At 44.5% G+C, this 25799-nt stretch overlaps 1 protein-coding gene across 3 annotated transcripts in view; it reads left to right on the forward strand.

Annotated features, from left to right (window-relative positions):
• LOC138299470 (amine oxidase [copper-containing] 3-like) overlaps window positions 1-25799 on the forward strand; it is a 386966-nt gene that overhangs the window by 342425 nt on the left and 18742 nt on the right. For all 3 annotated transcript variants that reach the window (XM_069237736.1, XM_069237737.1, XM_069237735.1), the window contains exon 2: window positions 22360-22645. In XM_069237736.1, coding sequence (XP_069093837.1) covers window positions 22360-22645 — 286 coding nt within the window. The remainder of the gene's footprint in view (window positions 1-22359; window positions 22646-25799) is intronic.

Consider the following 25799-nt stretch of genomic DNA (forward strand, 5'->3'; position numbering starts at 1 on the left):
CATAAACAATCATGTCTGCCATTTTGCTCTTTCTATGTGTGCTGCAGAATTCAGCACATACAGAAAAAGCAAAAAACTAGGAGGAATAAAAGTATTCCTCCTTGTTGCGCCTTGCTAACGCCACCGCTGGGGTGGCTTTAGATTTTGGCCCTGCCTCAAGTTTATGAAAACTCGTAAATCTGAGGCAGTGTCAAAATGCAATGGGTGTTGCTGTGGCATGCCCACAGCAAAACACATTGCACGCCCCTTACACGCAAAAAGCTGCGTGTGAAGGGTTCGTATTTACAAGGTGGCATTAAGCCACAAAAAGTGGCTTACAGCCACCTTGTAAATATGGCATAGTGCATAGCGCCACTGGAGCGTCACAAAAAGTGACGCTCCAATGGCACTAGTGGCTCATAAATATGCCCCTTAATGTTTGAGAATCATAACCTATGGTTTTTACCCATTGTTCAGTGCTTCCTTGCCCTCCCGCTAGATGTGAGCTATAGCTGTACACTAAATGCATTCATACATGCTTACATACATACAATCATATATACATACATGCTTGCATGTATAACATGTTTTTCAGCCTCACATCAATAAATATCGAAAAGCTCTGGAGTGCACACCTCCTGGCTCATTTCTTAAGGAAATGGACTAAAGTGCGTATCAGGACGGGTACCTCACCCAGTGGATAAAGGGGCTACAAGAGTTTCAAAGATTCAAAGATATCTCTATCTATTTATATTTATTTATCTGTATATTTATCTTTCTCCCTGTCTCACATATTTGTATGTATGTATAGCTACATATACACACACACAAACACATAGAAAGCAAACTTTGGAACTCCCCAGAGTTCGCTCTTCTTTTTTGCATATCTAGTTTCTATAGAAAAAGCGGTTTTTGACTTTCCCTTTATCTTTAGTGCCACTTGACGAATCTTCACAAAATTTTCAAAAAAAAATCAACAGTCACGTCAGCTGCTGCCTGCAAAGTTTTGGGGTGATCCATCAAGCGTGGGCAGAGAAAAATGGGGGTCAAAAAAAGGGGCTGTTCTAAGCATTGCAGTCATATCAACATATTAAAATATCTGTGGGATGGAAACTTGTCCCATAATGCTTTGCAGGCACTACTTTTACAAAACATTTGTGTTCTTAGATCAGCCTCTGGTGGTCCTAGGACAATAGGACCACCACCAAAATGTTCACAACAATATGCTTCTTATGTCTACATCATCTTTGGGTCCCCACATTAGGTTAGTGGAGACCCCAAAATAATAACCCCTCTCACCATTCAGTGTCTGTTCAACCTTTCTTTTGGTTGGAACTTTTGTTTTATTTCTGAATATATGTGATGTACTATGTCCTCTAGAGGCTAAATATATGCTTGTATTGCATTACTTTCTGTGGTTATGCCTTTTCGAGGCTAACTATACAGTTACATCACCATGTTTCTTACAAATGCTATTTGCATTGTGGGGTCCTCTCAGGCTGTTCTAAGCATTACAGTCATATTAAAATATCCCTGGCACAGAAATGTGTCCCATAATGCTTTGCAGGGTATTACTTTTATAAAACATTTTTGCTCATAACTCAGCCTGTAGTGGTTGTAGGACAGCATGGTTACATGATCAATCAAAAATAGGGGGGATAGGGAGGAGCAATGGTCCAGTGTATGACCTCCCTTAGCTAATACTATGCAACAATACTCATGATACACTGTTCCAAAAGAAAGTGACAGGAGAAAGAACACAGGGGAGTCCTAATTCTAGGAGCAAGAGTCCTCACACACCCAACTGGGTGTCATGCTTCATCATCGGATATGCTCCTCGTCAGACCAGCGCTGCAATGTCTGACGGGCACCCCCCGTAGGGGGGCTCTTTGCTGGAGATCGTTTCTCGATGACGCCAAGACCCCAAGAGTGAGTTTGGAAGGAAAAAAAGGAGAGACACACTAGAAGCTAAAATTGGCTCAAGACCCAAACCTAAGGGTAACAATTTTATTAATCCATGGAGGGTGAATCCAAAATTAAAAACAATTAGGAGAGTGAAATAGAGATAATGATCACTCACTCTCTACCACAATTATTGGGAAAAGGGAGGTAAGCTACTACCAGACCATCCCTGGAAAAGGGTCAACATGTTTCGCGTCTCTATGGTCCAACCGGATCCCGTGACGCTTCTTCAGGACCAAATGGATAGATACTTCTCCTCTTACAAACTGAATAGACTTCTATAACTGTCAGTTATAATGTCTCCAGTTACTTACACACGTCTGGTGTAACTCGAACGTGTTATTCCTAAATGTCGCCCCTCCCTGTTGAGGAACGTGCTTCATGGGACGGCGTAGGCCTAAGGCCGGGTGCAAAAATGTTGTGACGCTCCTGGACCTGGATGGGGGATCCTACCCCAGACCGCGCTCCAGAATCAATGATTACCCGCATAATTTGCCTTCTTTTGCGCCCTATTTTGGTTAACCCTGCTGCAAAATGAAGTGCCACATTGCAGCATAATTCTAATGGCAATTTATACAGTGCACAGTGTCTAATCGTTACAAAAACATCTAGGCCTCGATTACAGGCTACGAAGCATCTAGGGCCAGATGTAGGTAGATATGATTTTGCTACTCGCAAATTGCGAGTCGCAAAATCATATGCAGAATGGTGTCCATGACACCATCTTCGAATCGCAAGAAGGTCGCAAAGACCCACCTCATTAATATTAATGAGGTGGATCGCAATTTGAGACAGCAGACCTCCATGTCTGTGACTGCTTTTTTAATAAAGCAGTTTTTTTTTTTTTGTATTGCAGCCCGTTTTCCTTAAAGGAAAACGAGTTGCAATACAAAAGAAAAAATGAAACCATTTGGTTTAATTTTTTCAGAGTAGGCAGTGGTCCATTGGACCACTGCCTGCTCTGAAAAAATATATTTGGCAACATTCACAAAGGGGAAGGGGTCCCCTGGAGACCCCTTCCCTTTTGCGAATGAGTTAGCACCCACTTCACATGGGTGCTAACTGCGAATTGCTTTGCGACAGCGTTCGCAGTCACAAAGCAATTCTGCATTGCGGTGCGAATTGCAAATAGAAAGGGAACACCCCTTCCTATTTGCGAGTCGCATACCAATTTTGCGAGTCGGTACCGACTCGCAAAATGGGAATGTGCATTGCGATGCCCATGTTGCAAAACGGTTGCTACATCTGGCCCTAGAGTGTTCGGTGCGCTTCGTAATCCACCATCATTTCCTCTAGCAAAGTGGCTCCTGGACATCAGAAGCCAACAGATTTACACTGCACATTACCTCCCGTCCCTCCCTCGCCTTCCTTTTAACCAATGAGGCCTCCTGCCTCCCCCCTAGACCCTCCCTTCCCCTTTCAAAACCCCCCCCCACCCTTATCCCCTCCTGTTCTTTTGTCTAGCCCACGCTAGACGGTTTTCTTTCCCTTTCTTACCTGCACGGCGGGGCCTGGAGGTCGTCGATGGAGGCACTCCTCGGGACGCGGTGCTCCGCGAGGAGTGCTACGGCTGGGTCACGTCTTGAGCGAACGGCATGGCTGCTCGAGAGGCGTGTACTGGGGGCCGGCTGACGGGGTCAGCCGGCCCTCTGTGGCTGGGGCGTTAGTTTCCGGGTTTCCGCGCCGCGGAGCCGCGAGGACCGAGGAACTTCAATTTTTGGATGCTGGTCAGGTAGGACGGGCGTTCTGCCCGTGGTTTTTTGGATTTTTACAAGGATTGTGACCTTTTTAGGGTTTGGTGGAGCCCTGTTAGGGAGGACCAGGGTCCTATATGTAGGGTAGTGTTTTGGAATGAAAGGCAGTGTTATTTTGGTTCCCATGCCTAAAGCTCCAGCAAAGAGACGTGGTTGTCTCTTCTTCCTCCTCGGAGGTGGGAGGGGAGGGTAGCATTGCTCTTCCTGAGAATCCACAGGTACCTGGCAGGGGTACTCCCCTCATGTCTAGTGAGGAAGTGCAGGATATGGGTGAAATGGCTGTCACCAGGGCACTGCAAGCTGGCGTGGCCAGGACTGATCAGTCTAAGCGTGCGCACTCATCGGTAGCGGCAAGGAAATCCTCATCGGAGAGTGAGGATGAGGCCCCATCAACGTCATCTGGGGGGAAATAGGTTTCCAGAAGAGGTAATGTGGGAAGTGATGACACATGTTCGGGACAGTTTAGGTTTCCCTGTGTTTCAACCTTCAAACTCAGAGTCTCATTTATTTCCTCAAATATCAGACGCCTTTTATGTTTGCCATGCCTTTCCAGGGACCTGTGAAGGATATGGTGTTTCGTGAGTGGAAGGATGTGGAGAAGGCTCAGGTTCCACGATTCCTTCAGAAACTTTACTTACTTGAGGGTGAGGGGGTTTTTCCTCCTTCAATACGCCTGGACTCTATTCTGGCTACTCTAATTGGCAAAACGGCAGTCAATCCGGAGGATTGTGTGCCTACGTATGCCACAGACCGTAAAGTGGATTCAGGTCTTAAGAGGGCTTTTGTGGCGGAGAATCTGGCGCTGAAGGCAGGGATTTATTCTGCTTATGCGTCACAATCATTGGTTCAAGGCTTTGATAAACTGGCGGTGGCTGTACAGGAAGGGGCGGAGTGTTCGGAGCTCCTGGCTGGTATGGAACAGCTGGCCAGATTATTGGCGGATGTGTCTTCAGATATAGTCCGTACTTCGGCTCTGGCATCTGGGTCTTTGATTGGGGCTCGTAGGTCCCTCTGGTTGCGTTCATGGAAGGCTGATCCAGGGGAAACGGCGGCCTTGTTGAGACTGCCGTTTGAGGGTTGTAACTTGTTTGGAGAACTATTACCATCCATACTTTCCAAGGCGTTTAAGGAGCGGAAGCATGCCTTACCTTATAAAGGGGTTTCTTCTTCGGGTAAAGGGTGGAAGAAGCATTCCAGATCTTCTCCTACTAGGGTTGCTAAATCCTTTTCGTTTAGGAGACGGCGTTTTCATCCGCGTTTTCCGCCTACGAAGTCTACTCCTGAGACCCGGGGTGGTTTCAAGAAGGGGTCCTGGCATTCGCTGTGGGCCTGGCAGAGGGCCGGTTGGGGGATGACTGTGTCACTTTCTTTCAGCTTGGGAGGACAGTGTAACCGATCATTGGGTACTAGACATGGTGACCAATGGTTATGTCATAGATTTTGTGGCGGTTCCTCCAGATTCCGGGGTGCATCCCACACCTCTGCCTTCAGAGGGGTCTTGAAGTGGAGCATTATTGGACGGAGTGCGGGACTTACTGGTCATGGGGGCCTTTCCCATGTTCCGCTAGACAACCGAGGTCAGGGCACTTATGCGGTCTTGTTTCTTGTGCGGAAAGTTTCAGGGGGATTTTCAACCGGTGCTCAATCTGAAGGAGGTGAATACCTGGATCAGGACAGTGCATTTCCGCATGCTGTCCATTCGGACTATTTTTCCATTGGTCAGGCAAGGGGATTTTCTGGTGTCACTGGATCTGCCGGATGCTTACCCACACGTACCGGGGGCATGGTCCTCTCAAAAGTTCCTGAGGTTTGCTGTGGGGCAGGATCATTTCCAGTTTTGCGTTCTGCCTTTCGGTCTGAAATCTTCTCCCCGAATTTTCACGAATATGCTGGCTCCTCTAGTGGCTTTGCTTCATTCAGAAGGGGTGTTTCTGCACCCTTATCTAGTCGACATTTTGATTCATGCCCATTCACGAGACCTTTTGCAGAGGCAGGTGGCCCAAGTTCTGGGGGTCCTGCAATAACACGGGTTTTTGATCAATTGGGTGTAATCAGACTTTGTGCCGTCCCAGGATCTGGTTTTTCTAGGGGCTCGGTTTCAGCCTATTCCAGGGTTGGTGACTGTGTCCGAAAAGAGGTTGGATGCTCTCCAGGCTTTGGTAAAGAAGGTATGGTTACTGTCTGCTCCCCGGGCTCTTCTATGGTTGCGACTGCACATTTGGCGTCAGTGATATTTTGGGTTCTTGGGCACGTTTCCATCCCCTGTGCTTGATGACGTGGTTCTTGAGTAGGTGGGATCCAGGGTCCGGTTCTCTGAAGGACGGGGTTCCAGGGTCCGGATTGATTCACAGAGAGTTGCAATGGTGGTTGGATGCAGACCACCTGAGGGTAGGGGTGTCTTTGTCACCTCTGAGACCCGTGGTGGTGACGACGGATGCCAGCCTCTCCGGTTGGGGGGCATGGATGGGGTCAGCTCAGATTCGGGGGTTTTGGTCCCCTCGGGAGGCGAGTCGGTCATCTAATTGGCGAGAATTGCGGGCTATATTCCTGGCTCTGGTCCATTTCCAGGATTCCCTGAGGGGGTTGGCGGTTCTGGTTCGCACAGACGACTTAGTGGCCGAGGCTTATGTCATTCGGCGAGAGTGGTAAATGTTCGGGCGGATCTACTGAGCAGAGTGATTCCTTCCTCTCAACTTTTCTCTCTCCGGAGGTCTCTGTTTCGGCATCTGGTTCGGCTTTGGGGTCTTCCAGTGCTGGATGTGTTTGCGTCAGTAGAGAATGCGATAGTGGAGTGCTTCTGCTCCCGGTTTCGGTGTCCCCAAGCGTGGGAGGTGGACGGGATGTCATGTCCTTGGCCGCAGGGCCTTTTATATGCGTTCCCTCCGTTTCAACTATTCAGGGCGTTTCTGTTAGGTGCCAGTGGCTTTGAGTTCTACCTTGCTGGCTTCATGGAGACGTTCAACTTTGCTTTCTTATGGTAGACAGTGGAAGGTGTTTTCGTCTTGGTGCTTAAGTCGTGAGTTGGATCCTTCCTGCGCTTCTCTCTTTGAGGTGATGCAGTTCCTGCAGGACGGTGCTCGTTTAGGGTTGTCAGTGGCTTCTCTTCGGGTACAGTGGGCGGCTATTCAGGCATTTAGGGACCATGGCGTAATCTTCAAGTTGAAGGGCGATTGATGCCCGGATTTTTTCAGGGGCTTATTAATTTATTTCCTCGCCCGGTACGTTCTTTTCCCTCATGGGATCTGTCCTTGGTTTTGGATGTGTTGACGGGGGCCCCTTTTGACCCATTGGGGGACTATGATTTGTGACGTCTATCTTTGTAGACGTTCTTTTTGGTCGCCATTACTTCGGCTCGTCGGTTGGGGGAATTGGGGGCATTGGCATGTTCCTTTCCTTTTTTGTAAGATTTTTCCCGATAGGGTGGTTCTGGTTCCGGTGCCTTCCTTTATTCCAAAAGTCAATTCTTCGTTCCATTCCAGGCAGGCGGTCATCCTTCCTTCATTTTGTCCGGATCCCTCATCTGGGGAGGAGGTCCGTTTGCATTTGTTGGATGTACGTAGGGTTTTGTTGGAGTATCTGCGGGTGGTGGCTCCTTTTCGTACAGGGGATTCACTGTTTGTTACTTTTGGTCCGGCGCGCTAAGGTGAGAAACCTTCCACGGCTTCCTTGAGTCGGTGGGTTCGATCTTTGATTCTGTTGGCCTATTCCTTGAAAGAGGTGGTTCCTCCTCTAGGGATTCAGGGGAGGTCTTCCAGAGGCATGGCGGCGACGGTGGCAGAGCTTCAGGGGACTTCAGTGGTGGAGATTTGCAGGGCCGCCACTTGGGCTTCTCCTTCGGCGTTTGTGCGTCATTATAGGCTGTCGGACTTGGGTGGTTTGGAGTCGGTGTTTGGTCACCGGGTCTTATCCTCTATGAGATAATGTTTGGGATGTTCTTGGTGCAGGATATTAACTAAGGGTCTTGCAACTCGATGTCCGTCTCCTGTGTGTTTTTCTTGCTATGTCTCATTGGTTAAAAGGAAGGCGAGGGAGGGACGGGAGGTAATGCTTCCATTTTCTTACGATAATGGCATTACTCCTAGTCCTACTCCCTCGCCTTCCTTTTCCGTTCCCTCCCACCCTCCCGGTACGGACTGTCCGAGTTGCGGCTTGGGCTTGGTTTTTGTACAGGAGGGGATAAGGGTGGGGGGGGTTTTTGAAAGGGGAAGGGAGGGTCTAGGGGGGAGGCAGGAGGCCTCATTGGTTAAAAGGAAGGCGAGGGAGTAGGACTAGGAGTAATGCCATTATGGTAAGAAAATGGAAGCATGACCACAGTTGGAGCCCAGTAAACTCAGACTGCACTGGGAACCCCCAAAACTAGGCCTCGCAAAAGCCCTCCCGAGTACAGCGTATGCTGGCCATCAAAACATGAGTTCAGCACAGTTGCAAAACCACTGCAACCAGCTATCACCCAGCCATAATCATCTGTACTGTGCACAGTTAATGGGTGATTACCTGGATATGGCCTACACCCCAGCCGCTAAGGCCTCTCGGGCACACAGCGGATTGGGACTACACGAATGTAGTCACGGTGGGTAAAATGAAATACAAGCTGACTGCTGCCAATCGAATTCTACTCACAGGGTTTCCACTTGTTTTCTAAAGTGCAGACAAGTATGTCTGTGCAATCGCGAAGCAACTTAACCGGTTGCCTATCAGAATATCGGGCGAAAAATGGCAAAGAAATAAAATACCATATCCAAAATTTGGCTCCCACTGTATCAAGGAAAGTATCTATGAGTAACCATACAGTTTCGTTCCGTTTCTCTTCTCTTTTCTCTTCTAGTTTGCTTTTCTTTTTCTTTCTTTTTCTCCATATCTACGTGCCGGGGATGCACGTAGCGCTAGGGTACATATATGTCGAGGTAAGAATATTTAATTTACACTTACCTCTGTATGTTTATCTTCATGATATTTTATTAGGTACCTTCGCTCTCACTAGATATTTAAGGCTAATGCATGCAAGGACGTCATTTAGGGATTCGCCAGGGGTTGCAGCTGCCACCTCCAGCTTGACCCTTGCGACCGCTGGCCCCAGAGGTCGCCAAATCAGTGCCAGGAACACAGGGGCAGCTCGTCCTTAGGGACACTGCATCGGGGCCCACTTTCTTGCTTTCAATTTCTTTATTACAGTACAGTAATAGTGAATACTATATTACTCACTGTTAATGTAATAAAAATGGAGTGCAGTTAGCTGGAATATGAACCTCCGTGTTAGCTGAGGTAAGTAAAAAACACTTCTAAATATATGCTGTGTGCGTTATTGAGTGTGAGAGTGTGTTTATGTGATAGAGAGGTATGAGTGAATGTGTGCATGTGTAAGCATGTGTGCGTGAGTGAAAGTAAAGATGTTGTGGGATGTCACTTCCGGTACCCCTGGCATTTTGGTGAATTGTCCTCCATGAATACATGCTTCCCCTATTTTGATGCTTTCAACCACAGCTGAGTGATATGCCACACATTTTGAACGATCAATCTGAAGCCGATCATTTGAAAGTAAGGCTGCCTTTAGCATTTACTCGTTATGGTATCTGTATGCTGTGTCTGTTAGCAACTCGATTTTTAAATTATTACATACATTTCACGTTTGAGGTATGTTTTTGTGTAATTTCCCAGTTCAATAATATCAATTTCGGAGATGTTATGAGGGTCAAAGGAGGAAAGTTTGTGGTGACCATTTCTTGTTACCAGGGTCAAAGACAGAGTGACGCCATTTTCACTACCCCTGTGATTTTGCTTAAATGGTTGATTCGGATTTATCCGTTAAAGGGATGCCCTAAACCTGAAGAGTCTGTGCACCTGTCATGAAAGTGACTGCGAGTTCTGCATTGCATCCGACACTAACCATTTTTTTTTACTTATAGGAAATGTTTTTAAGGTGAAACGGGCAATTAAAAATTCTTCTTGGAATTTCGGCCACCTAAACATTTTTAGCAATTGCATTTTCTTATCTAAAGGACTAAAAGCATCATCACGAAATTGGGCTTGTTTACCATTATGCTACATGTCTCACCGAAAAAGCAAGGTTTAATAAAATGCTGGGAGGCGCCTTGATCTCATTAGACTGCAGTAGCCACATCCTAGACATAACTTGAATCAAAAGGATGTATACTCCTTGTATCCTTAAGTCAAAGTGATGGTTTTTAATCAATGCACACAACACAATGCATAATCGAGAGCACTTACCCCTGCAGGTAGCGGCAGTAATTGATCATTGAACACTAAGTGGCGCTATCGGGTTACTTTTGCAAATGATTTGTTATTGCTAGCGCTGAAACACTTCACGTGTTGGAGCCTTGCCCATTTTTGTATATATTAGTTGTTTACTCAATAGCTTTATAGGGCGCTTCGTCCTTCAGTGACATAATCCTCTCTGGTGCTTTGTTATGCTTTCGACACTTTTAAAATATGTTAAATGTGCTCTATCTATACAAGGTATCCAGCGTGCAAAGTATAACACGGAGGGCTCCTGGAACTGACTGTATTGTAATTGCATTTACATAGCTCTTACTACTCCTTACGAGACAATGAAGCGCTTAACACCGAGCCGCGTCTGGAACGCAAGATATTGGTTAATCCACTAGGTACTGTCTGTTACTGGGATTAGTTTTGTGCTCTCAGTGAAACCACTCTATGCATTTGCTCCAGTTTCTTTGGAGTAGATTACTTTCAAAGGGACTATGTGGGGTTATTAGTGGGGGTCATGCAAATGGTTGATTGGATTAAGAGATAGGCACAAGGAAATTAAGCATTGTTAGCTTGCAGGGTGTGACACTCGATGGAGAGACTGTAAACTCTGAAATGAGATATGTGCAGTTTGCAGAAACACCTCTGCCGGTAAATCTGACATGCATATTTTAGAGAGGACAGTTCCTAGTCGGAATAGGCCTGCACAGGACTGAACGTGAGGACATGGTTTTTCAAAGAAAAAAAGGAGCGGGAAGAATCAGAAGCATAGTTCAGGGTTTACTTACCATGCAGTGTTTTGGGAATGTGGAGGAGTCTGTTTTAGATAGATACATTGTAGAAAGAAACCCCATTATTTGCAAAATTAGCTACTTTTCACAGGTTCTACAAGTAGGTGAATAATCTTCGCCCTGCTAGGCTCCTACGAGACCTCCGCTCCAGCAAAGATGGGTGATCAGCTCAAGGGTTGGGGTGTAAAGTAATGACTGTGGGGCAATAGCGGCCACAGTATTTGACAGGGCTGACTAAATTATGCGGCATGAAAAGTCAAATTATACAGCATGATGTGACACATTCGAAGGCTGTATTATTTCACTATTTCGCTATTTTAGCACACTTTAATACTTTTAGAAGACAAGGCTCTCTTATCAGTGGCACTTTAATACCTGAAGACCGCAATGAGCAACTGAAAAATGACCAGTGAAGGTTCTGCCGTGTATGGCATCATGTTTAGTATCCTTTAGGTAACTTTTTATTTGATTTGAATAAATCTGCATATTATGCTGCCGGTGGTGGATTGATATGTGCTTACAACTTCATAATTATGCGGAAAATGCAGGGACTGCAGATATGACTGCCGCATCACAACATATATTAATTTCTAAGCTTTCATTTTGCAAATCATTATTTTAGGCTTGCAACAAGGCTTGAGTCAATGGGATAATTTGCTAAAAGAAAGTCACGAGCAGGAACCCTGGTTCCTGTTGACATGGAATGAATGGTATCTTCCCATGTAGAATATGACAGATATGACCTCTTTCACCATAACGCTCTACAACCTTGATTGAGACCAATGACGAACAAATGTTGAGGTCACCTGAGTAGGATGCTTTGAGTCACCTCTTCACTTTTCAGAGTGGTAATGTGTGAAATCCATGAAATATCTAACTTTCCACAAGATTCAATTCCCTGGACATTTTTGACTTGATATTCTTCCAGAGTTCTAGAAGCCTTCGAAATTGGGCCGAGAGTGCGTGTTGGGATGGAGGGTAGGGAGTTTGGAGAGTAGGCGATGTGCAGGGTACAGCAGACAGTAAGGACTTTCTGAATGAAATACAGAAGTGAGAAGGTTTGTGGGTGAAGCAGTAGGGATTTTTGTGAATGAGGCTCTCTGGTGGGTGGGAATCAGTTTAGGTCATTAGGCACTTACTCTGTGGGCAGGGTAACAGGATTTGATGAATGTGGAGGAGAGGCATGCTGTAATGTTTTTTATGGAACATTCAGGATGTCATCTGAAAGAGACAAGTCAACTTACATTGCCTCTCCTCTCTGCAGAGAGGTCAAATTTGACTTTTTTTGTGGAATATAAGGGTTATGAACAGGGACGCAGAGCCTTTAGGGTACCCCTAAGGACAGGATATGCTACTGTTAGTCCTCTTGGTGCTATGTACAGCCTACGTTAAAAGTGGACACAGTTGGTATTTGTTTGATGAATCCAATTCACAAAATACTCAAGGAAAGGGTGTCCCTGGGCGGGGAGGGTGTTCTGCATGACGTCTTGCGGAGCCTTCCAGTGTGTGGTAACAAAGTCCTCCCAGAGAGGATTGTGTCTGCCTGTAGACCGTATGGAAACCATACACATTTGCAAGAAAAAGGTGTATGATCGCATTGAGATGATTATTGTGGATAAATAACCACAGATAATTCATTCATATAATGCCCAGTGAGAAACAGTGGGATTTGGTGTGGTGGACAGTTCCTTCACAACTTAATGTTTTTCAGACTTTTATTCCAAATCATTATTGAAAGCAAAACCAATTATTTATTTACTTACTCCTCCATAGTCCCTTCCCCATCAGTAGCAAGTTTTCCTAATTTTTCCAGCATCTCTCCTCTCTTCCTAAGAAAAAGATAGGAGGGGGGAGGCGTAAACTTTGCAAGTAGGTTTGCTGATATAATTTGAGAGTACATTTTGTAGTATTGCAAAAAGTACTACAAATGGAGTTTGTGAATGAGTGGCCTGTGCAAGCTTGAAGATGAATTGTAGGTATTGGTCATTGAGGGAGTCTCATTTGCTAGAGGGCCTGGTGGTGATAACAGTATCTAGAATGAGGGGGAAAGCAAGATCGAGCTGCTCCTGCGATAGAGGAAGAAGGGGTGTTGAGGAAGGGCAGATCATTTGGAGCTTGCTGAGAGTCAAATTTAGATGAGATTGGAGATTTTAGATTTAAAGAAATCCGGTAAAGAGGTGCAAAATTCAGCAGAAGACAAGATCATTTGTGCACAGGTGATCAGTTAGATAAATTATTTGATCATGGTAAACATTTCATTGGAGGAATTAGGGAGTTTCTCACACAAGAAATAGATGCATTGCGTCTAGCAATGTGAAGATTTTTGTGATATTTTCTGACTGCCTCCATTAGGCTCTAACTGCTTGCAGTGTTATTTGTGAAATATGAGGTCCTCTGTGTTTCAGATCATGGATGGGTTTAGGTGTACGGAGGAAAGGGTTGTGAGAGAGGCAATAGTGTTCAGGGCATTGGTTAGACAGTCATTTAGGTGAGAAGCTCCCAAAGTGGTGACAGTAGTAAAGTTGGTGGGAGAGATGGAGAGTGCAGATTCTAGGCTGTCCTTCATACTCAGTCTCTAAGCTTTGAGTTTCTTTAGTGGAAGTGAAGATGTAGGAGTAGGCGAAGGTTGGGAAAAGTGAAAATCCAATGCTAGGATATGGTGGTCAGTCCAATTCTGAGAAAAAATTGACTTTTGTGTGATAACATTGGCACTCACAACTATTGGTTGAAGCCAATGGTACAGAACTCCTCTTGAAAGAGGCAAGCCTCAGTTCCATAAGGGTCATCAACATGAAAGTAAAAATTGGACACTTTCAGAAAAGACTGTATTTCATGGCAAGCGATGAAACAAGTTCAGTAAGTCTACCACTGAAGTCTTTCCTGGGGGCAAGTGGGCGGTAGATGAGGGTGTCCTCAAGGGTAGGTGAGTTGCAAGCACCAAGTTTGAACAGAATATATTGTACCCATTCAGAGTTTTGGGTGGTCAGGATGGAACAAGAAAGGTAAGCTCTATAAATGATGGCTATTCCGCCACCTATCTTGTGGTGCCTGTTTTGGATGATGATCTTAAAAACCGGAGGGATGCTGTAGAGAAATCTGGGTAGGTGGTGGATTGGAGCCATGTCTAATGTCTGTATAATTTAAACAAAGGTTTTCCAAATGCACATCTATGGTGCCCTAGGACTAAAGGCAAGTAAGTCAGTACATTCTCCTTGGCTATGATCTGAACAACACTAGTAATGGTGTCCTGCTCCATGACCAACAAAACATAGGAAAAGCAGAGAAATGGAAAAAACAATATTCTGCTACAGTGTGCAGTACTAAATTGCTAACACAACAACACGACATAGATTAATAATATTGAAAGAAAGGGGCACAAGGCCATACAAACATCTAATTATTATTATATAAAATACATTTATCATTATATAAATTGTTGAAACCAACAATTATATATACAGAAACGAAAACAATTCATAAATATCGATGTTACCCCCCCCCCCCCGGGACTTTTGCACTCCCTTAATATAACGAAAAATATGTATAGCAAAGAAAGTGCGTGGTAATCTCCTGACAACTGAATAAATCATTTCATAGGGACCAATTTTAAACGTCCAGTCTTTTACGCATTGTCAATGTGTTGACTCACAAAAACAAATTATACCATTATGAGATGGAAACTTTATGGTGTTTCCCTAGGTGGTTTGAAGAAGCCCCCCATGAAGTCACCTAAACATCTCCCTTTGTAAGACAAAGGCGTAGACCTTACTAAGAGAGTGGAGGATCGGTTTTTAAAGTCATTGCAAATGAGTGTCAGTTAAAATGATGGAATATCAAAATTCTATCGCAGCTCAAGAAGTGGTCACTCTTTTTGTGTGCTGGCCCCTCTAGCTAGCCGTAACTCTCTGGATATTGCAGTGGATTCAGTTTCAGCAAAACTGACCCCTGCCTGAGCCTCCATGTTATTTCCCATCTCTTGGTATTCTGTTTTCCTTTTCAGAAACAGACCTGCAACATGTCACCCTCAGACAAAGGGAGTTTTCTCCCTGCGAGCACAGGCCACTGTTGATTTTTTCTAGCCTGGGTCCACTATACCCGGTAGGATAGATCTCCACTAGGAGGACCGCCGTACATGGGACGGTCCTCAGATTCATCACTGTGGTGGATGGGCAAAGCCAGTGATTGACCACTGACACCACTAGTGAAAGGCCAAGTGAACTTTTTGTTAGGGGTTCTCTCACCACTAAATCAGGTGTGGGTACCACAGGTCTGAAGGGGCCGAAGGCTGATCATTTTGCCGTAGACTCCTGCTCCATCAAAACGTAAATGAAGCACAGTCTGCAAACATGCTGATGTTCTTTCCAGCTCCTGGCTTATTGTACACATCAGATTGTATGGTGATTAACACTTGTGCAGCAACTGGATTAAACAGGGATGCTCTAGATGCTGATGCAGCTTGTCTCAAACCCAAGAAGCCAGATTTACAAGGTGATATCTCCTGAAAGGGAAATGAAGGATGCTCAAAAGAGGTGTGAGCAAATTGTTACTTTTTTATAGCCTTTTGTGTTCCTTACTAGATCATTTTGTTTACTTTACGTGAGATTATTATTTAGCAAACATTACTTTTATCTAGTCATATGCGATGAAAAGTAATGCATGGCATACTTGCGGCCCTAATGCTGATCATCAAGCTTCCATCTACATTTATAGAGTAGAAGATCAGAGAAAGAATGAAAAAAAACTCTATACCTGGGCGTAGAGAGAGGAATAGCAGGTCATTTAGTGAATGATGTCACAATGGTTCTCAAAACCCAAATTGACATCATCAAACAAAGGAACATTCCAAAATGCTTATTGTTGGTAATACAGGTCTGGGTAAAGAAAACAGTTTTTCTCTTCACTGGATACAAACCCCATGGTTCATGTCTAATTTGGTTGGATCTGCCACCTGTTGTGGTGCTCCAGGGGGACCTTAGATTGTGAACTTAAAAAATGCATCAGCTTGATAATAACACATGCCCCGTTTTTATTCAACTCTCATTCATTTGAGTGAATATTACTTTTGCCACCTGCACATTTCTGTTTTCAAGGGATCACCAGGCTTAGAAATTGTGGTCGGTTGTTTTTTAGACCAACATTTAAAGGCGCTTTAGGTTCTTCTTTCGTTCATCGTTACTAGCGATTCAGTCATGGATTGGTGTTCTAACTCCAGCGCTTCTCTGGCACGCATCACCTATAAGTCTGTTTAAATATACCTTGTTCTTCGTTTCAAGACTTACAACATCAGTCTTGGTGCTTTGAAAGGATACTGTCAACGCAATACAAAGTTATACACCTTATCAAACTCTTCAAAAACAAAGAATGGGTGGACCTAGCCAAAATTTGAACCTTATTTATTACTCATATATTTACATTGCTTTTCTATAGTCCCGGGGCGATATTAGGATGCTAAACATTGAACATAAGCGACATATGATATAAATATATACACAATGAATGTCAATCATAACCATCGGTGGTAGGAAGAGAGGGCAAAGGGGAATCAAATATGCAGGGTAAGGGGTGGAAGAGGTTTTGGTGGATGGTTATCAGGATATATATGTATATGTTAAGTATATATATGGGAGTTAAGGTAAATGTGCAGATCTGTCAGAAGTGAGCTAAGTGAATAATTTGAAATTTGAGTAGTTAATTTCAAGATAAGTGGGGGGGTAGGTTAAGTCACTTCAGTATAACATCAATCAAGATATCTTATGAAAAGGACATTCTTCAGTTTCTTCCGAAAGTAGAGGATGTCAGCTGCCGTTCTTTAGTGGGTTGGGAGGGTGTTCCAGATCGCGGGCGCGGATCCAGAAAAGTATTGTTTTTGAAAATCTCCAGTTCTGAATTTCGGGGCTTTATAATGAAGCTTTATAATGAAGGAATCTTTGCTGCTGCATTTTCTTGCGCTGCTAGAGATTTTCAGTAGTCCAGGAATGTATCTGGGGTGTCAGTGGGTAAGCCTATGAAGGTTGAGGCACCAGATTTTGAACTTATTTCGAGTCACTAGTGAAAGCGAGTGAAGATCCTTCAGGAAGTGCTTCTGGTGGGGCTGCGCTGGGCACTGACCAGGCGGGGGTGGGGTTTAGGAGGGAGCTGACCAGGCAGGGGTGGGGTTTAGGAGGGCGCTAACCTTAGGGGGGTGTTGTGTTTAGCAATAAGGTATGACTCAAAAACAGCTGCTGCAGAGTTCCTTGTCCAGCTTTCAAGCAGCAATAAAATGCAAGATAACTCTTGTGATTAGAGAGATGGAGTTTTATCTAGTGGCAGTTTTGATGTGCCATAAAGTAGCGCAGAGGGTTAATATTCCTGCTGCAAAAAACACATACCATGCAGATCACAGATCTGTATTTTATGTGGATAGCAGAGTGGATTACTGCTTTCATCACAGAGATTTTTTTGTTGCCACAGCTCATAATATACATCTCTAATATAGAATAGTGACTGTTACGATCTGTTATCAAAGAGCTGCATGCAAACTGCATAAAATAGGTTGGGACATTATGTTTTTTCCCAGTCATTGATTCTCTTTTCTTAATGTTGTTAAATGAAGTTGTTTGGGTGGAAATATATTCTTGTTGGTAAATCCAGCGTTTACCAGTTCTTTAAAACAAAAGAAATGTGTGTGAGAGAGGGGCTATGGGGAGATGTTGGCCACTTTTGCCCGGGGGGTAATGAGGGAAACCAAGGAGGAGCTCATTGGGCGTGAGGCAAAATTATTGTCTCGCTGTGCACCACCAGCGCCAAAGCCAGCCCTGATTGGGTGATATCATGAACATTTTCTTTTGCCTGTGGTTATCCTTGCCAACAAATGGAGGTCCCCAAGTGTCCTCAGGTTTCTGCAACACATTCAATAACCTCTCGTAAAGTGAAACTAAAAATAACTTTCGAGATAAGACCTGTGAAATCATGATGGGCTAATAATTGTGTTGACTTATTTAGTGCCTGACTAATAAAAAAAACCTTTGTAAATCAGTGTTTTAAAGAAACCTCTACCTAAGTATTTCGACTGACGTATCAGATACACATGAGCTGCCTTTCCTGCTCATGCACACATTTAGGAAATAGAACCCCGGATATGACCTTTCTGTGCAAGTAGGAAAACGGGGAGCTTGACTTCAATCATGTGATAAAATCGATTAAAAATGTATTACTATTACTACTATTGATAATAAAAGTGCGATATGATGATTGCAAAGTACTATACAGTAATTTGACATATTTGGCCATTGTTAGTGCGTAAACGCAAGTGGACACAGGAATGAGTATATACTTATTACTTAACAATATATAGCCAATAGGACGCCTACATCTTTTACATAAACTATATATGGTGCTATTGTGATATCTCTGGATCTTCTTGACAATTATATGTCACTAGGAGCTTGCAGTGGCATCCTATGAGCATGATCCATGTTTATCTATATTGTCCCCTCCATGTGTTGTAAATTTACTGTGTCACACCCACGAGTTATATTAATCCAGAGCAATTATAACACTCCCATGAATTGCTGGGTTCAGCCAATGTCGAATAAATAGAAATATAATTGCAGCAATACAAAACGAGTACATATTACATTGAGTTATTGTATGATTGTATTACAACCAATAGTAGTGCCACCCGGACATGTCAGATGTTTTTGGGGCGCCTGGGTCAGTAAACTGAAGTGGGGAGACTCAACTGAAGTGGTCCATTTCAATGATCTATCATCCTGTAGTATTAGGAAAACTTTACCGAACAATGTACATGTATATGCTGCAGTACTAGCACAGGGCCCTGAAATCTCATAGGGCATGGGGAATCTTCTGATGGGCCAGAAACCAAATAAAGTCCACAAGCATAGCAGAACAAGTGGGTCTATATGCACAATATTTTTGTGAATTGGGCCCACAGCTTATTTCTGCAAATGTTTTCTGTTGAAGAGTCTGATAATGTATTAGGATAAAGCTAAAAGAATTAGGAACATGCTTTTTTCTGCACTTTTCCACTGAATCGTGAAAGGCTGCTTTTGTGCAACACTTCTGGATTTTCTGTAATTGTCTAATTGTAATTTCTGTAGTTGTCTAACTACTTAATTATACATTGATACAATTGCGGAGTTTCTACTTTACAAAAAGCACATATTTCTGTCCATGCATGTAAGAAAATGCCTCCTGGGCATGGTTACCCCCTGACGTTTTGCCTTTGCTGATGCTAAGTTTTGATTTGAAAGTGTGCTGAGGCCTGCTAACCAGGACCCAGCACCAGTGTTCTTTCCCTAACCTGTACTTTTGTTTCCACAATTGGCACACCCTGGCAACCAGGTAAGTCCCTTGTAACTGGTACCCCTGGTACCAAGGGCCCTGATGCCAGGGATGGTCTCTAAGGTATGCAGCATGTCTTATGCCACCCTGGGGAGCCCTCACTCAGCACAGACACACTGCTTGCCAGCGTGTGTGTGCTGGTGAAGACAAACCAACTAAGTCGACATGGCACTCCCCTCAGGGTGCCATGCCAACCTCACACTGCCTGTGCAGTATAGATAAGTCACCCCTCTAGCAGGCCTTACAGCCCTAAGGCAGGGTACACTATACCATAGGTGAGGGCACCAGTGCATGAGCGCTGTGCCCCTACAGTGTCTAAGCAAAACCTTAGACATTGTAAGTGCAGGGTAGCCATAAGAGTATATGGTCTGGGAGTCTGTCATACACGAACTCCACAGCACCATAATGGCTACACTGAAAACTGTGAAGTTTGGTATCAAACTTCTCAGCACAATAAATGAACACTGATGCCAGTGTACATTTTATTGTAACATACACCCCAGAGGGCACCTTAGAGGTGCCCCCTGAAACCTTAACGACAATACGTGTAGGCTGACTAGTTCTAGCAGCCTGCCACACACCAGACATGTTGCTGGCCACATGGGGAGAGTGCTTTTGTCACTCTGTGGCTAGTAACAAAGCCTGTACTGGGTGGAGGTGCTTCACACTTCCCCCTTGCAGGAACTGTAACACCTGGCGGTGAGCCTCAAAGGCTCACCCCCTTTGTTACAGCACCACAGGGCACTCCAGCTAGTGAAGTTGCCCGCCCCCTCCGGCCACGGCCCAACTTTTGGCAGCAAGGCCGGAGGTGATAATGAGAATAACAAGGAGGAGTCACTGGCCAGTCAGGACAGCCCCTAAGGTGTCCTGAGCTGAGGTGACTCTACCTTTAGGAATCCTCCATCTTGCAGATGGAGGATTCCCCCAATAGGATTAGGGATGTGTCCTCCTCCCCTCAGGGAGGAGGCACAAAGAGGGTGTACCCACCCTCAGGGCTAGTAGCCATTGGCTACTAACCCCCCCAGACCTAAACACGCCCTTAAATTTAGTATTTAAGGGCTCCCCAGAACCTAGGAACTCAGATTCCTGAAACCTAAGAAGAAGAGGACTGCTAAGCTGAAAAACCCTGCAGAGAAGACTGAGACACCAACTGCTTTGGCCCCAGCTCTACTGGCCTGTCTCTCCCCTTCTAAAGACACTGCTCCAGCGACGCTCTCCCCAGGGACCAGCGACCTCTGAATCCTCAGAGGACTGCCCTGCTCTAGAAGGACCAAGAACTCCTGAGGACAGCGGCCCTGTTCTCCAAAGACTGCAACTTTGAAACAAAGCAGCAACTTTGAAACAACTTGCGTTTCCCGCCGGAAGCGTGAGACTTGACACTCTGCACCCGACGCCCCCGGCTCGACTTGTGGAGAACAATCACTTCAGGGAGGACTCCCCGGCGACTGGGAGACTGTGAGTAGCCAGAGTTGCCCCCCTCTGACCCCCCACAGCGACGCCTGCAGAGGGAATCCCGAGGCTCCCCCTGACCGCGACTGCCTGCTCCTCAGATCCCGAAGCCTGGTAAAGACTCTGCACCCGCAGCCCCCAGGACCTGAAGGATCCGAACTCCAGTGCAGGAGTGACCCCCAGGAGGCCCTCTCCCTTGCCCAGGTGGTGGCTACCCCGAGGAGCACCCCCCTTGCCTGCCTGCATCGCTGAAGAGACCCCTTGGTCTCCCATTGCTTTCTATTACAAACCCGACGCATGTTTGCACACTGCACCCGGCCGCCCCCGTGCTGATGATGGTGTACTTTCTGTGTGGACTTGTGTCCCCCCCGGTGCCCTACAAAACCCCCCCTGGTCTGCCCTCCGAAGACGCGGGTACTTACCTGCTGGCAGACTGGAATCGGGGCACCCCCTTCTCCATTGAAGCCTATGCGTTTTGGGCACCACTTTGACCTCTGCACCTGACCGGCCCTGACCTGCTGGTGTGGTAACTTTGGGGTTGCTCTGAACCCCCAACGGTGGGCTACCTTGGACCCAAACTTGAACCCTGAAGGTGGTTTACTTACCTGCAAAAACGAACAAACTCTTACTCCCCCCAGGAACTGTTGAAAATTGCAGTGTCTAGTTTTAAAATAGCTATATGTGATTTATGTGAAAACTGTATATGCTATTTTGCTAATTCAAAGTACCTAAAGTACCTACCTGCAATACCTTTCATTTGAAGTATTACATGTAAATCTTGAACCTATGGTTCTTAAAATAAACTAAGAAAAGATATTTTTCTATACAAAAACCTATTGGCCTGGAATTTTCTCTGAGTGTGTGTTCCTCATTTATTGCCTGTGTGTGTACAACAAATGCTTAACACTACTCCTTTGATAAGCCTACTGCTCGACCACACTACCACAAAATAGAGCATTAGTATTATCTCTTTTTGCCACTATCTTACCTGTAAGGGGAACCTTTGGACTCTGTGCATACTATTCCTTACTTTGAAATAGTGCATACAGAGCCAACTTCCTACAATGCACATAAGGAAGAAAGGTTCACTTTTGCAATTGTGACACTAGCTACATTTGTACAGGTTTTCGTAAGACCTAAATTCTCATATCTCTAGAGAAAGGCAAAACAAAATAGCAGAAGTAAAACTTGGAGAAAGGGCTTATTCAGAATAAAACTGGCCTGGACGTTTTGTTATTTTTCTTCTGTTCAAAAGCATTTCTGGTGGTACTCCTGGAAAGCTGCTCTAGGTGCAGGTTCTCAGACGTATATAATTGGAATGTCATGTGACATGTTCGAAGGGTCCTGGAAGCTTAATACTGCTGTACTGAATTCTACGTAGCGTAGAAATCCGCACAGGGGAACTACGCCGTCCATGCGAAAGTATTTTCTTTTTCTTCCGGTGGAAAATATTTTTCCCCATGGAAAAAGCCGTACCCCTACACCTCCAGCAATTCTGGAGATTATCTACCAAGAGGGCAATAAATCTCCTACCATTTCCAGGGTAGACAAATTTCCAGAAAGCAAACCACATCTTGTAATGGACACTTGCTACAATGTTCATGGAATTTACTTTTGCACATCTCTCTACAATTATGGTGAAGAAATTGCAACAATGAATGTATTCACCCCTGTCAGGAGTATATTTGGTAATTCCTGGCAGGCATAAATGAGGTATTTTTAGCCATAGTATTATGCTCTAAGGTTTTGATGTGGTATTAGTTTCTGGGATGTTATTTATTGAGCATCATGATAGTTGTATCCACCAAGATAGTAAATGCTGATATCTCATGGGTTTCTCAATCTTGTTTTTTTAGGAACTGCTAACCATGTGGTAGCGCATGATATGGAGTACGAAACTCTGGAAGCTCCTTGGCGTAAGGGAAGTACCATCCATCGTCCAAAACTCACCAGGAAAGTTCTGAAGAAAGAAAACGAAGCAGCCTTTGAACTTCAATCAAAAATGCCCCGCAACATGCAGTTTGCTAGCAAAAAGACAAACAAATGGGGCCATGAGCGATCCTATAGAATTCAGATCGTCAGTTTCGCTGGGGACTATCTTCCAAAAGATAGTACTATGGAGGGTGCAATGAGCTATGCAAGGTAAGCAGGATACTTAAAATGAATGTGGTGCGCGGTAATTAAAAATCTTTACTATTACAAGTACTCCTACTACTCCCCCTGCTCCTACAACTACTGCTGAATAGTGATGATACAATTTAAAATACATTATTTCTACTCAAATTCAGTACTTATGACCCGATAGAGTTTGGTGGTCAGGGTACCCTGTTACAAACCTGGCAGACGTACCTTGTTCTCCAAACCGTGGGTCTGCCTGCTCCATCTTGAGTCGGACAGACGGTTACCTTTTCGACGATGGTGTCCCTGCATTTGGATATTAACCTTGCATGTCTGCTCTTGAAAGCCTTTGCTTTTTGTTCCTTTCAAGTGTATAGGAGGTAATTCAGAAAAGCAAGCCTATGTGCCCAGATCTCTGCCTCATACGTTTTAAAACTACGCCTGGGCATAAATCTCTTCCTTGATGCAATTCTTAAACAGTGGATGCAGATTTACATCTTGTGGTAGGTATGTGTCCTACTCCTTTTTACCTGTGGGTGAGGACACACACGACTCATATGATAGTAAAGCTATTACTTGTAGGAACACATCGATGAAATGTAGTACTGCATAGAGTAAGCAGAGATCTCTGCCAATGCTATGTAGAACTAGGAATTCGAAAACGTAGGGAAACTAGCAACTAGCAACATAATACACACCTGGCAATCATCAGAAATGGAAGTACATAAATAAAGCCCACGCACTGGACTCATGTCTTTTTTTCCTTAAGCTGTGAGATGTTGTAGAGCCAAACATCATCACTGCACGTGCTTTTGGGGCATTCCGCGTGTTATGATGTGCCTGGGAGCGTGGCTACAGTAGTGCTATTTGTGACATGAGTAGTGCTTTTTGAAACTTCATTGACCTTTTTACACACCTGTAATTTTCCTCGTATATGGATCTGTTAAGGTTACAGTTTTACAATATGATTTGTATGGGGATCTGGAAATTCTAAAGCTATATGACCATTATTTTATTTATTTATATGTTTTAATATTTATACTATATAAGTGGTCATTGCCTCTGCAAAGTCTAAACTTATATGACCACTTTCTAATGTAATTTGCTACTTTTTATTATTAGAAATATTTTAAACATGTTTCTTTGCGATTTATCTACATAAATCATGTAATGTACAAAGTTATATGGCCATTTGCTTTCCTTTTTTGGTGTAAGTCTTTGTGCTGGTAAAGTTATCCCCTGCCTCCACTGATTCCTGTGTTTATTCCTGTGTGGTACTGCTGAGGTGTTATGATTGGTGAGTGACTTACTCCAGGGCTTTACTGGGGGGATGTTAGCCTGTTCAGGCTGTACTACTACTTGAGTAGGTGGGGCTGTGATTTTGTGCATGTGTTTTTGTATTTGCAGCTCCCTCCTTAAAATTTCAGTTCCTTCTCACACTTTGCAATAAGACAGTCTCCACCTCCCAGCCACTTCAACTTGCTTCTCCCACATTTACTACTAAAACGTAGAACTATGTGTGTAGTTTTATGCAATTTAGGCTGAGTCCTCTGCACAAAGGAGATAAGACTAGTGTAGTCATGAATCTATGACCATACCTTTGATAATAGCATTTATGAGTAGGTGAAACTTTGCCATTTGTATTTGTGATTTATAAAGTGGGTTAAACCAAGAAGGTATCCAACCCTAGTTTTTAAGACACGTAATCAGCTTTACAACGTCAGATGTGCCCCTGAAAGTTCAAGCTCAAGCAGCTGGATAAATAAACAAAATGATCATAGCTGTGTGGCGGGAAAGCTCCCAATCAAAAGATGTACCCCTGGCTCCCAACATGTGGGAGTCAACCCCCCCTCTCTAGTGTTGCCACATAGTTGTCTGGCGACCGGTGTGCTGTCAAGCCAGACCATAAAAAAGGAATCCTAAAGTCTTGTACAGTCTCTCTTTAAAATTAAGTGAAAGCTGCAGGTGTGTAGCTCATAGTTCCATATTGTGGTGTATCTAACTTTAATACTATCTAGGCAACCTTTGAACTGGTGACAGTACTTTAACTAACTTCATTAAAATAAAAACAAAAAGTAAATGCATGACTGATTAACAGAAATCGCTCACAAAATAATGACAATAGTGTGGTTCCTGCCCAAGTATTAGGCAGAGTGCTGACATTATGGATTTGGATGTAGGTATGTAGTGTAATGTTTTGTTGTCAGCCTTTGCATAGAACATTATATACCAGCAGCACAGTTATGACATCCCAGTCGGGCGGTCTTCACATGACCAGGCACAGCTATTATATGTTATTGTAGAACAATGTTCAGATTCCCAAGGACATTAGCATTTCTCCAGTTACAGCTGCAGACAATATGCAGCAATGCACATCCAAGCACAGGCGCGAATGACATGGCAGAGCCTCTGGTGCTCAGGCCAGTACCAAATGTCCCAGCACAATCACTATTTGCTTATCATTTTCCACAAATCCCTTGAATCAGGCCACAATAATATATCCGAGATCAGGGGCACATCATCATTAGCCTAGGCACAGCTTCAAATACCTAGGCAAGGATCCGGATGCCCTGCCATAGCCTGCAGTGCCTGGTCACAATAATCGCATGTACACATGTAGCTTCAGTTATCCAGGTACAGTCCCAAGTGCCCAGATACCAGCAGTAATGCCCAGGTGGCCTCTGACACCAAATTACAGACTACATTCATATGTTTAGTATAAGGTGCCCAGGTACGACCACCAATGACAAGGTGTCCAAACATTGCAATTAATGTCCAGGCACATCCTCCAGTGTCCTCACATCACATAAAATGCCCAGACACATCCTACGCCAGTGTTCAAACATAGTCCTGCCACACCTTTCAGTGTCTGCACACAGCATGAGGTGCCCATGTACAACCCCCATCGCCATGGTGTCCAAACATGGCAATGAATGTTCAACCACATCCTCCAGTGTGCACACACAACATGAAATACCCAGGCATAGCTTCAAATACTGTGTTATATGCTTCATTGTGGTACCAAATGCCAAGCCAGGCAACCTTTGCATGTTGAGGCACAGTCTAAGATGTGACGACACAACCTCAGCTTCCCTAACACAATCACTTGCATAGACATGACTTACATTGCTAAGGAGCATCCTTAAATACACATGTGCAAACGCATATACATGCGCAT

The sequence above is a fragment of the Pleurodeles waltl genome, chromosome 6 (assembly GCF_031143425.1).
Source record: "Pleurodeles waltl isolate 20211129_DDA chromosome 6, aPleWal1.hap1.20221129, whole genome shotgun sequence".
In the NCBI taxonomy this organism is placed as follows: domain Eukaryota; kingdom Metazoa; phylum Chordata; class Amphibia; order Caudata; family Salamandridae; genus Pleurodeles; species Pleurodeles waltl.